The sequence below is a fragment of the Podarcis gaigeae genome (assembly GCF_964106915.1).
Source record: "Podarcis gaigeae genome assembly, chromosome: 8".
NCBI lineage: Eukaryota > Metazoa > Chordata > Lepidosauria > Squamata > Lacertidae > Podarcis > Podarcis gaigeae.
This window is the reverse complement of record NC_139684.1, coordinates 16769695-16782868: the sequence shown is the minus strand read 5'-3', so window position 1 is coordinate 16782868 and position 13174 is coordinate 16769695. Positions and strand designations below refer to the sequence as shown.

At 43.8% G+C, this 13174-nt stretch overlaps 2 protein-coding genes and 2 long non-coding RNA genes across 27 annotated transcripts in view; 3 read left to right on the top strand and 1 right to left on the bottom strand.

Annotated features, from left to right (window-relative positions):
- Positions 1 to 3406, top strand: part of UBE4B (ubiquitination factor E4B) — a 68775-nt gene extending 65369 nt beyond the window's left edge. For all 10 annotated transcript variants that reach the window (XM_083752453.1, XM_083752452.1, XM_083752447.1 and 7 more), the window contains 2 exons: positions 161 to 307; positions 1983 to 3406. In XM_083752453.1, coding sequence (XP_083608579.1) covers positions 161 to 307; positions 1983 to 2044 — 209 coding nt within the window. In that variant the 3' untranslated portion in view covers positions 2045 to 3406. The remainder of the gene's footprint in view (positions 1 to 160; positions 308 to 1982) is intronic.
- On the bottom strand, positions 472 to 1497 carry LOC310850900. Its single transcript, XR_014567452.1, has 2 exons — positions 960 to 1497; positions 472 to 924 (listed from the first exon to the last, which is right to left on the bottom strand). It is a non-coding gene; the product is annotated as an uncharacterized lncRNA (long non-coding RNA).
- A 3207-nt stretch (positions 3407 to 6613) lies between the features above and the next one.
- On the top strand, positions 6614 to 9615 carry LOC310849772. The gene is made up of 2 exons (XR_014567078.1): positions 6614 to 7583; positions 7943 to 9615. It is a non-coding gene; the product is annotated as an uncharacterized lncRNA (long non-coding RNA).
- A 1802-nt stretch (positions 9616 to 11417) lies between these two features.
- KIF1B (kinesin family member 1B) overlaps positions 11418 to 13174 on the top strand; it is a 133135-nt gene continuing 131378 nt past the window's right edge. For all 15 annotated transcript variants that reach the window (XR_014567004.1, XR_014567005.1, XM_083750112.1 and 12 more), the window contains exon 1: positions 11418 to 11638. The gene's annotated coding sequence lies outside the window, so the exon portion shown is untranslated. The remainder of the gene's footprint in view (positions 11639 to 13174) is intronic.

Sequence of the window (13174 nt, the reverse complement as noted above, 5' to 3'; positions counted from 1 at the left end):
TTAGAAAACTCTATAGATGCACTCAAGGTGCACCAATGATACCTCTGTCAGTGTGAGGTTGTTCTTAAGAAAAACACCTCTCTGGCCTTCCGTTCTCTGGGAATGTTTGCAAGTGAGTCTGAAGTTTAAAGTTTTGATGATCTTAAACCTTTCCTTCCAGATCCACTCATGGATACATTGATGAGCGACCCTGTCAGGTTGCCATCTGGGACCATCATGGATAGATCTATCATCCTCCGGCACCTTTTGAATTCCTCCACAGATCCATTCAATCGGCAAACACTAACGGAAAACATGCTGGAACCAGGTAGAGAAACTTGTGTTGTGGCCTAAGCAAAATAGAGTAAGGGAGCTGATAGCTGGTGATTTTTTTTTCCAGACTAATACTTTTATACAATAAATAAGCAAAAAAAACCCACAACCTTCTCTTGGACTTTGGCCTATAGTAGAGCAATCTGACACACCAAAATCTTTTGTCAAGATGTTCACTTACATTTATTTATATTCTAAGCTTTCAACAATAAAAATCCAGAGTTACAAAAATAAAACCATCACACACAAAACGGCCCCAAATGAAACAAATTCAGCAGAAGGTTGTCTGCTTTTTAAGCAGGGAGGGATCCCTCTGCGAAACTCTGCAATCTCTACAGATGGAAGCTCTGATAGCTGAAAAATACTGTCCATGGCAACCATGAAATTGTAGTCTGGCAACATCTGAAGGATCACCCTTGCTCTGTGCTTCTGCTGTTGTCTTGAGGAACTGAATTTCCTCATCTGCTGATATGTCACCTGCATAAGAATGTTGCTTGGGCCATATAGTGCAGTATGGCCAACTCAGCCTGTCATGGCTGGCAGTCATTGATGCACCTCTGCTCTTCCATTAATGTGCCCAGCTCTCCCTTAAAGTCTGCACTGGCTTCCTATCTGATACCAGGCCAGATTCACGTTTCTTGTGCTACTGTATAAAGTCCCCAAATTACTTAGGCCCAGGGTACTTTAAGGACCTTCTTGCCCTATACAAGTCAATCACTGAGTTCATCTTTGGGGGAGAGCACTATTTGTGGTACTCCATGGACCAAAAGCACAACTCGCACCAACAAGAAATCATGGAAATCTGGAAATTAATCCAGAACGCGGCAGCTAGACTGGTGACTGGGAGTGGCCGCCGGGACCACATAACACCGGTCCTGAGAGATCTGCATTGGCTCGCAGTACGTTTCCGAGCACAATTCAAAGTGTTGGTGCTGACCTTTAAAGCCCTAAATGGCCTCGGTCCAGTATACCTGAAGGAGCGTCTCCACCCCCATCGTTCAGCCCGGACACTGAGATCCAGCACCAAGGGCCTTCTGGCGGTTCCCTCATTGCGAGAAGTAAGGTTACAGGGAACCAGACAGAGGGCCTTCTCGGTAGTGGCGTCTACCCTGTGGAACACCCTCCCTTCAGATGTGAAGGAAATAAGTAGCTATCCTATCTCTAAAAGACATCTGAAGGCAGCCCTGTTTTTAATACTTGATTGGGAGCTGCCCAGAGTGGCTGGGAAAACTCAGCCAGATGGGCCAGGTATAAATAAATTATTGTTATTGTTATTGTTATTATTATATGTCTTCAGTGTTGAGGAGCTGTTTTTGTGGAACTCGCTCCCACTAGAAGTCAGACAGGCACTGTCCCGTTTCATTTTAGGAGTACTTTGCACATGAATGCTTCTCTGATGTTTTAAAATGTTTGTGATGTTCGTTGTTCCGTGTGCTCTGAGTGGACACGAGAAGCTGCCTTATACTGTGCCACACCATCAAGCTCAGCATTGTTTCTGCACTGACTGGCAGTGGCTTTCCAGTTTTTCGGGCAGGGAATATTCCCAGCCCAACCTGGAGATTAGACACAGGACCTCCTGCCCACAAAGCAGATGCTCAACCACTGAGCTTTGTTACGGTGAGGTATTTTGTGTTTAACTTTCCTTCCCCCTCTTTACTCCCCCTACTCAGTGCCAGAGCTTAAAGAGCAAATCCAAGCCTGGATGAGAGACAAACAGAACACTGACCATTGAGGACCCTCCTCCTGCCTGGCAGCACACATGCCAAGGTCAACTGTGAAGAGCAGGACGAAGGGGATTGAGGCGTGGGGGAATGTGCTGATTCTTTTGGAAGTGGAAGCTGGCTGGGCTGGAGCTCACACAGTGCCTGTTGCTGCTGCTGCTGCTGCTGCTGCTCCTCCTCCTGCTGCAAAACGACATAAAAGCATGTGGATGAAGAGAAGGAACAACAAAAAATTTAAAAAGCAGCTTAATTCTTGTACATATATTTAAGTGATCAAACACGCCGGTCGATAACGTTGTGGGGGATAGGTTTAGGAAGCTGGCTCTTGTTATGAGGCAAAAATCCTCTGACATCTCATAATTGGGGTTTATACAGCTTGAATTCCTTTTTTTTAAATTAAAAAAAAAAAAACCTGGAAGACATGTGGATCAGGGAAGCAAAACCCTCAACATGTTGTGTTGTTTTTGTTTTAAAAATATTGCCAGGTCTCCGTTAATTTGATTGTGGTTGAAACCTTGAACATTTTGCTGCTAAAGTGACCCCCATCACACATACACACTTTTTTTTTCTTCCCTGTTAACTTTTCCTACACTACCCTCTCCGGTTTTTTTTTCTGTAATGTGAAGCAAATGTTCCCTGTATATTAAAAAAAAAAAAATCCTTCTCTAGCCCCAAGAGAACATAATCTTGAAAAGATAAGTGTGCCTGCAACAAGTGTTAATCTTGGGGAGGGAATCATATTTTTCTATTACACATATTCATTTATTTTTATTTGGTCAGCCATACATGAGAAGAGTAATCCACAATGGCATATTTCCTTTTCTCTCCCCCGCTGCCCCTGCCTTTTTCTTTTCTTTTCTTTTTGCACATTGGATTTTTGTCTTTTGGGAGACGCTTAAACGCTTTAGGGTTTTTTTGTTGTTTTTAAAGCCAGAGATCTAATAAGCTAAATGATGATGATTCTGAGTCTTTTAAGAGTTTGTTTCCCAAGCGGGGCAGATCATTTTAAGTCTCAGCACCTACCAGTGAAGGCAGGAATATCCATTTTTATGTTGCGTACCAGTTTTGTATCCATGGCTTGGCCTTACCAAAGCAAAAAAAAAAAAAAAGGTGCAGAAAAAAATGTAGACTTGCTTTTTTTTTTAAAGAAAAACACAGAAACTATATAAAAAAGACGAAACATTTTTGTATGACTGCCCCCTGCTTAAAGATACTTGAATTTCCTTTTTAAAAAGGATTTGAAACCACAGTGTTTAAAAAAAAAAGCCTGAAAAGAAATGTTTTCTTTTTTTCTTTTTCTTTTTGCTGACAGTGTCCTCTGTTCAGTTCCTGATTCTTGAACTACAATAAATGGTGATACACATTCACAATAACCCTTCAGTGTGTATGTCTCCTTCACATATGTTGTATGCATGCTGCAGGTGGGTGGTTGTGTGGGCTGCTGAATCAGAGTTGGAAATGTGCTTGTTTGACTTTAGTACAGTCTTACCTTGGAAGTCGAATGGAATCCGTCCCAGAAGTCCATTCGACATCCAAAACGTTCGGAAACCAAGGTGCGGCTTCTGATTGGCTGCAGGAAGCTCCTGTAGCCAATTGGAAGCCGCGGAAGAACCGTAGGACATTCGCCTTCCAAAAATAGTTCACAAATCGGAACAGTCGCTTCTGGGTTTGCAGCGTTCAGGAGCCAAAACGTTTGAGAACTAAGCTGTCAAGGTACGACTATGTAATATTTCTTATTTATTTCTTACTTGCCCTTCACTCTAAGGTCCCAGGGTGGATTCTGACACTAAAACACAGTATTTCAAACAGCTTATTATTTACAGTCATAAAATTAAGTGGGTCCTAAAAAACAGGCCACTCACATATCAAAAGCCAGGGTAAAGGTGGTATGTGTTCAGCATTTTCTGGAAGCTGTGTAATGATGGTGCCAGACAGATGGTGGATACAGCCCTGTTTTGAATTGCAAATCAAATCAAGATTTGCAAATCAAATCAAATCAAGATATACTGTCTTCCATAGTATATCACTTTCAAATTTTAAAAAATGAAGCAGTTTGTAAGTTCTTCTAATAATAAACTTGTGACTTGAAGGTCTGACATCGTCTGCTCCCTATTTATAAATTGAAAAATCAAATACCACACTTACTTAAAATTATTCCCCTCATTAGCCATTCTGCTGGTATTGGTTTATTTTTTAAAAATCATTACCTGTTTATTCACCACTAGTAGGCCCAAAGCAGGATACAATGTCAATGCGACACAGGTTGTGCTGTGGTCTAAACCACTGAACCTCTTGGGCTTGCTGATCAAAAGGTCAGCAGTTTGAATCCACACAACGGGGTGAGCTCTTGTTGCTCTGTCCCAGCTTCTAGCAGTTTGAAAGCATGCCAGTGCAAGTAGATAAATAGGTACCATTGCAGCGGGAAGGTAAACACTGTTTCTGTGCACTCTGGCTTCTGTCACGGTGTCCCATTGCACCAGAAGTGGTTTAGTCCTACTGGCAACATGACCCAAAAAGCTGTCTGTGGACAAATGCTGGCTCCCTCAGCCTGAAAGCGAGATGAGTGCTGCAACCTCATAGTTGCCTTTGACTGGACTTAACTGTCCAGGGGTCCTTTACCTTTACAATGTCAAAGCACAATGGGATACATTAAATAGATTAGATTGATAAAACACATCAGCCTAAACAGAATAAGCATATCCCTTTCATATTGAGGTGACCGACCTATGTTCCATTCTAACTTAATGGGTTCAGGGCAAGCAAGCAGCTGGTGTAAATAACTCTACACAAAACAAACATCATTTTAAAACCAGAAATGCATGATGCACATCCAACATGAAATGTTGCCACAATGAGGAAAATCCTAAGAGATGGGATTTCTTAGTTACTGAACCTGTGCTCTGGAATTTGTTTGCCCCTCTCTTAGGATCCCATCTCTTGGGATGGAGAGATGTGTTTGGGTGTAAAAATATGTGGCTTCTACATGGATTGAATGCAGCTTACTGTCGCCTGCTGCTGAACCCAATTTTGATTCTGGCCACAGTCACCACTGGTATGTGGCTCCTAGAAGCTTCTCCACAAGTGAATGTGGCCCTCAGGCTTTTAAAGAAGGTTCCCCACCCTGATCTTGAGAGCCCAACTTTGTTTTGAAATCTCAGCAACTCTGCAAGAAATACGTTTTTGAAACCCCAATCTCCCCCAACCACTTAAAAGGCAAATTAATCACAGCTGTCCCAAGCTAAGCTGAGTGTTTAGCAAAAAGGATCTGTTCCCTGGATAGAGTTCTGGGATGGTCAGCAGCCACAAATCAATCGGCAGGCTAAAATAGAAACCAAGACGCCATACATTTTTAAAGGGGCACAGCCATATCTTTAGATTATACAGCAGTTCCTGAACAAAGCCTGCTTTAATATTCATATGAAGAAAAGAGTTATGAGCATGGCAGAGAGTAAAATGCCAGCTTGCTGGATCTGAGGAACAGTCCTTGAATTGGGCATAAACCCCCTTCTCTTCTGCAGGGGCAAATGCTTACAAAAGATGGGTAACAAGTTTCTTCAATAATCGGAAACTCCTGGTGCGTCACATGTATTACGTCAAATATTTTAATGTATTTCTCAAACAGGACTCACCAATGGGCCTTGACCCACTTTCAGAGGAAATAACAATAAAAACAATACAATAACCCCACCCATCTGGCTGGGTTGCCAGTGTTGGGACAAAGTTAGAAAGTGAAATAAAGGGTCATTATTACCATTACCAATTGAATGAAATTGTTATTATCATTCATAATAAACAAACGTGACAGAAAGAAAGGGGTAAGAGGGAAGGTGTCACAGAAAGAGGGATGAACTGGGAGTGGGTGGAGATAAGGTACAAGTTGAATATGAAAGGAGAATGGGATAAGAAATTGCAGAAGATAGGTATATATATTTTAGGAGTCCTGTGGGGTGGGTGGTGAGGGGAAAATAAAAAGTCGTCTCCATTTAGAGCCTCTACATCAGCAAACTTGCCTAAATTCGGGAGGCTTATACTGACCTTAAAGAAAGCTGAGCTGTGGAGCTACTTGCCACAACGAAAATGCCATGGTGAAGGAATTTCCAGATATAGGTTAGATACCGCTAGAAAGCAATGTCAGTAATGGCCAAATGATTATGGCCAACTCTGCTTCCTTTTTTTTTTATATATAAATTTTTATTAAGTTTTCTTTTACAAATAATTTTGACAACCGTGTTTACAAATTTACAATTTTTTGAACTTCCACCCGCACCTCCCTCAATCATCAATTTTTTATATCTTTACGCATTTTCTATGCAATATTGCCGATTTGAAATTAACATTCCGTCTCAGTTCCATTCTTACAATATACCTTATATTATCACAAAGCCTCTTTAAAACTCACTAGCGTTGTCTGTTCATCACATATAGTTTCCAGATATTCCGTAAACTTTCCCCAGTCCTCAATGAATTTGTGATCTTTCTGATATCTAATTTTTCCAGTCATTTTGTCCAGTTCTGCATAATCCATAAGTTTCATTCTCCACTCGCTCAAAGTCAGTAATTCCTCTTGTTTCCATTTTTGGCCAACTCTGCTTCCATCTGCCACCATTTCTGTCCTCTCAACTGGGCCCTGGGGTTAGAAAGTCTGATAACCCCTAGACTAACACTCTTAATCCCAATAATTTAGAGGCAGGCAGAAATACCAGAAAAACTAATAGGAGAAAAAAATATACAAAACACTAGGTACTAAAGAAATGAAATTACTGTATCCTTGCTTAACACTCAGCTATCAAATTCTAGATGTTGTTGAGTGGGGTTGATCTCTCTCTTGGTTACATACTTTTATTTCCCCCCTTCCAGCTACTATATAGTTATAACACCTGACATGTCATGTTCCACGAGATAAAGAGAGCTGCCTCCAGGATACATCTGATTGTTAGTGGGACAAGGATTTCAAGATGAGACTAATTGTAAGAGGCAGGAGGGCAGCTAAGATGAACTAGCAAGCAGTCTACTCTCTCCCGTGACCCCACATGCCTCAAAAAGCATGTGATTTGCTACAGAGATGAACAAACAGGGCCCACAGGAGTACTAAATCAAACCAGATGGCCCCCTAGTTGCTTACGAAGGCTGCATACACACCATACATTTAAGGCACATCACTCTCCCAAATTCTGTAATCCTGGGAACTGTGGCTACCCCTTAAACTACAGTTCCCATGTTTATGATTATTATTTGGCAGGCATCCATGTGTTTTAGATTTACAGTGCGTATGTAGCCCTAGAGGCAAGAAGCATATAGCAGAAACAGGGTTGACTCCAGTGTTAATTCTATATAGAGTAGATCCACTGAAATCAATTAATATTACTAAGGGCCCATCCATACTTGCAAAGAAGTCCTGCACCTGGAAAGTGTTGGTGCAGGGGGGGGGGGGAATAGGTATAAAACAATAATTCCTTGGATGTCAGGATCCAGGTTTGGAGCAAGTATTCCTTGGTGACAGAACCCCAGCAGATATTTAAAATCACAAAATATGCAGCAAAGTAAAGTGCGGTGGCGATGTGGGTTAAAGCACAGAGCCTAGGACTTGCCGATCAGAAGGTCGGTGGTTCAAATCCCCGCAACGGGGTGAGCTCCCATTGCTTGGTCCCTGCTCCTGCCAACCTAGCAGTTCGAAAGCATGTCAAAGTGCAAGTAGATCAATAGGTACCGCTCCGGCAGGAAGGTAAACGGTGTTTCCGTGCGCTGCTCTGCTTCGCCAGAAGCAGCTTAGTCATGCTGGCCGCATGACCCGGAAGCTGTACGCCGGTTCCCTCAGTCAATAAAGCGAGATGAGCACCGCAACCCCAGAGTCGGTCACAACTGCACCTAATGGTCAGGGGTCCCTTTACCTTTAAAGTGCAGAAATATAGGCTGTTAGACCTTGTGAGTTCCAAAACTCTCCAGCATAGGAAAAGACCACACATTTAGTAAATAAAATAATTATTTACTTACAAACTCACCAAAGGTTATGTTCGTGTTCTTTTCCACACTTCAGTCAGAAAGGTTGCACAGGCAGTAAAACTTAATTTAGTTGCAAAGTGGTGAAAGTTCCTAAATTATTGGTATAGGAACTCAACAGTGGTTTGTGAGAGCCATGTGGTCTGAGCTTGGGGCAACCAACTCAAACCTCCTCACATGTTGAGCTCAGGTAGGCTGAAGGAGAACGAAAGCTTTATTACCTAATCCCTTCCAAGGTGAGCTAAACTTGGCAGGACAGCTTACTCTATGGTCTTAACCCCTTTATGCATTGATAGACTTAAGCATTATTGATTATATGAGGCTGGTTATCCCATAGAAAGCATGGGTCCAAGCAGTTTTCCACTTGTTCCATGCTTTCTAGAGACAGGAGGTCTGAGTAGTTTTCTGTTTGCCCTGCTGCTTCCCTTGGGAAACCGCACTCTTTACCACTGAATCAGAGCAAATGTCAATCAACGGAAAATCCAGTTGATGTTTGCTTTGATTCAGTGGTAAAGATCAAGTTTCTCTGGAAGAAAGCAGTGGGGCAAGCAAAAATGTGGGCAAGCCCTAATTCAGATTAATTTCAATGGGTCTGCTCTGAGTAGGACTTAGTTGGAGACAATCCATATTAAGCGGTCATATGTCATGTCAAGAGAAATCAAAATAATGGGGGAAATCTGGAGGGTACACAAAACTATTTTATTGGTACATCACATTTTTAAATATTAAAGGACACTTACAAAAATACCACTCTGTTCTGTGGCATGCTTGAAACCTGAAGTATATTTTGATATGCAGTGAGCCAATAAAATATTTATTTTACCCATGCCCTTCGGATTTAATCTTCTTCCCATTTCATTTCCCCCCTCTCTTATACCGAGTCAGGTTATTGGTTCATTCAGCCCTGGGATGGGAAATGTATGGCCCTCCAGATGTTACTGGACTTCAACTCCCATCATCTCAGAGCTTTAGCCCCATTGGTTGGAACTGATGGAAGCTGGAATCTAACAACATCTGGAGAGGCGCAGGCACCCTGTTTCTCCTGTGTCTTAGGAAAGGACCATCGCTGCCTATCTGATGCTGTCTTACCCTTTTAACTCAGGGATGAGGAACCCCTTTCAACTGGAGGGCCAGGATAAACTGTAGTCAGCCCTCCGTGGGCCACATTTGACTGGTGGACAGAATCAACCACCTGCCAATAACTCAGGTAGATTCAACCCCACCTAAAAGCAGTGCAGCTTGCATTCAACATCCATTTGAACGATGCCAACCAGGAGCCACATTTCAGAGAGATCAGTGTGTGCTCCCAGTTCTTCCCTCGCAAGCACGGTTTGCATTTGGTACCATTTAAATTGTTTGGCAGGCATCAGATCCACTTGGGCGGATCTGATCGGGATCCAATGTTTAAACCTGGCACCCAATGCAAACTTCACTTGGAAAGGAACAACAAATGGGATCAAGCATAGGCAAAACAGGCCAAATTAAGCCTGATTAGGTCCACGGGCCAGAAGTTCTTAACTAATCCTCATCTTAATCTAGGACATTCAGCATGCAATGGTTGTTTCCTTCCATAATCACCTGAGTACCTTCAACCATTTATTTAAATTTTCTGCATAGTGGTGATGGGGAGAGGGTTTACTTCCTTTTCTATTACTCACATCCACAGCACTTTATGGAGGATGATTAATACCATGAGTGGTGCTACGTGTGGGCATAGCCAGAGAGGGGCAGGGGGTGCAGCTCCCGCCCCCCGATCAAGTAAATAATAATTTAAAAAATTAACTAACTGACCAGTTGTGTCACGGATAGCTCAGTTCTGCTCCCAACAAAAGTCCTGCCCCCCCAAATCCTGGCTATGCCCATGTTGTTATGAGGGGGGAAATGGAGGGCACAGAAAGTGCTAAGTATATGTTAATGACAGTTCAGCAATGGGGTGGTGAGCAACCTCCTTGTTTTGGGGAGCCACTTGCCCCCTTTTGGCACTGCCTTATGTAGATCACTCCACTAACCACAGTCATGCCCTCTCCATGATCTTCCCTTCCTAATTTACATTTTGTTATCAGCCCCTTTATAATATTTATTGCATCCTCATCATTTGCTTTTGCTTATCTGAAAGCTAGTTGGGGCAGTCACTCTCTCAGCCTAACCAACCTTACAGAGTGGTCCTGAGGATGAAACGGGTGTGATCATCCTGAGCCAACAAAAATGTGTGGTAAACATTTTTTTTAAAGTCCTAATTTAATCTTCCCCCTCTATTTGACTCAGTTATTGGAATTTTAAATCCTCCCTTAATAAAAAAATAATAATAAATTTTATTTATATCCCGCCCTCCCCAGCCGAAGCCGGGCTCAGGGCGGCTAACAACAATAAAATAATACAACATTCCTTACAACTTCCTTCCAGTTAAAAGCTGTAAGGTTTTTTAAATAGGTATGCTTGAAGGGGCATTAGAGGAAAGAAGGAAGATATTTATTTTTTAGACCTCTTGCAACCTGTGCTTTAGGTTTTTCTTCCCAATCTTGTCTCCCAAGGTTGCTTCACACATTTACACAGTAGAAAACTTGGGATTGGTTCCAAGTGTACTAGTGAGGGCAGGAGCCACGGGAAACTCGAGTGTACTGTACAGCCCCTCTCTATGATAGCAAACACGGTTATTGCATTCACACATTCATTTTTACACGTGTGTGTGGAGGGGTAACTTGCGAACTGGTAGTGCTCCTTCCGCCCTTTCTCTGAGCCACTCTCAGCCTTTATCTTCCTAAAACGTCTGAATCCCTTTGATAAAACTCAGCTTCCCCAGTAGATTCGTGACGTAAAGCTCTCCCTTCTATGTCTCTCTCAATAAAAAGCACAATCTTCCACCGAATTTCCCCTCCACTGAGGTAAAAAAAAAAAAAAAAAAAAAAAAAGGACAAGCATCTACTGGATGAGTGAACTCCATCGCCTCCCTTTTTATAGCTCCCTGCGGAAGGTTCCGTCATCGGCTTACTTTCTTCCTCCGCAAGAGGGAGCACCCGCGTATTCCTACGCAGTCGCCGAAAGGACTCCAGAGGAGCATTCTTAGGCCAGAGCTCTGAGAGCTATAGAGAAATAATTCCTTTTTCGAACTCTAATTGGCTGCCTCCGCCGCTGCCGTCCCACCTTCGCGATGCCTTTCCTTAATTGGATTGGCCGAGAGGCACCCCGAGATTGGCAGGTGAATCCTTTCCACAGACCCCTCCCACCTCGGCTTGAGGACCGACAGCTCAAGCCGCCTATCAGCTTCCGTATTCGCCCGGCGAGCCGACATCTCCCCGCGTCTGATTGGAGGTCGTCGAGCGGGTACGGGGGCGGGGCCTTTCCCTCTGGGTGGAGAGAATCGATTCCAGCCCCTTCTCTTGCCAGTGTAGCCGCGACGCTCCTGTCAGGCGGTTCGATCCCTCTTGTTATCCTCGTCCTCTCCCCGCCCCGCCGCTCCTTTCTGTGATGCCGCTCTTCCCCGGCCTGGGGGCTCCGTGATGGGGCTGGGCGGCCTCTGTCCCGCTGGCTTCGTCGCCGCTTGTTGTCCCCCGCCAGGCTGCTGATTTGACGGCGGCGCCGGTTTCGCCTCCGCCCTTGACTGCACTGAGGTAAAAGGGGTGGGGGTGACGGGCGGTTGTTGGTCACGTGAGAGGGTGGGGGGAAGGGAGGGAAAAGAGCTGGTGGGGGGAGGGGCTCATCCTTGAAGCCTCCCTTCCCCCCTTTCCTTTTCATCCATATGGTCTCAATCCCGACTTCCCCCTCCCCACCCCGCCCTGTCCCCAAATTCTCCATTGGGGCTGTGGCTCCGCGGTCGGAGCATCTGCCTCAAAAAGGGCCAAAGCCCTTGGCAGCATCTCCAGGTAGGGCTGGCCTGTCTTTGAACACTCACCCCGGGAGAGTTGCTGCCAGTCGGAGCGGGCAATACTGAACTGTTGGGCCAAATGGCCTGACTCAGAAGTATAAAGCAGCTTCCTATGTGGGCGGCCACTCCACCCCCCCCAAAAAGCCACCCAGGAAGGGATAATGTAGATGGATCTGCATGTGCGGGAAGGGGATTGCCATTTCTCCCCCCCCCCCAATTATCCTCTGTCTCTCCCCCTTCTCCTTGCCCTGTCTTTCCTCCAACTGTTTTCAGCCCCCCCCCAATAGAGGGGATCAGGTGGATGGAGGGATGGGGTACACAAAGGTGGATATGGTTGATCCCTGGTTTGGTCAGGTGATGACACCCCACTCCTTCCATATTAATCTATAGGGGGGGGGCTTCTCCCCGGCAAACATATGACCCCAAGTGACATCCAAGAGGATGGTGGCCATAGTGTGATTAGTATTAGTAGTGAAATGATAATAGTTGTTAATAATAATTAATGATCATGGTTTTCATACTGCCACTTGCAAAACATCAGAGGCATAATAAAATATAATCAGCTCAATATAAGATGTAGTAATAACAAATTAATATTAAGTATAATCATGTATTTGGCTTTTAAACCATATTTTCCCTGCCCCCCGCCCGAATGTTAGGGTCTGGAATACATACATACATACATACATACATACATGCATGTGTTACAAATGACCTTCCATTTATGCCTCTTTTAAGTAGGTGTTAGCTCCACTGATGGCTTACACCTCAGTAAGTGTAAGAGGAGGCCTTTCTTTAACCTTTAAATTCAAAATACCTGTGCTCCAAAGATATTGTTGGATCCTAGCTGGCTGAGGCATTTAGGGGGTGGGAATCTCTATGGGATGTGTCATTGGGAGAATGGGGGCAGAGGTGTGTGTATGATAATAGCACATAATTTATGCATGGTAGCTGTGTATATATACAAGGTATGGATTAAGTATGCCTAAGTGTATCACTGACTCACAAGATTGTGTGCTGAACTGCAGAATACAGACATAGCTAGAAACTAAAAACCTCTTTAAATTCCTAGCAGTTAGAAGACTGTGATTTTCCAGCCCTGCTATATCTGTGCAGCTAAACAAATAAACATGTCTCTTGTATACTGTATATTTATTGTAATCAGCAATTTCCTTGCACTCTCCTTCCTCTCCTTTGAACAGACTAGGAACAACCCCGTCATCCTATTGACTTCTTTTCCTTTGCCAGTTCCACTTTTTCTCCCCCCTCCCCCCAGTCAGTT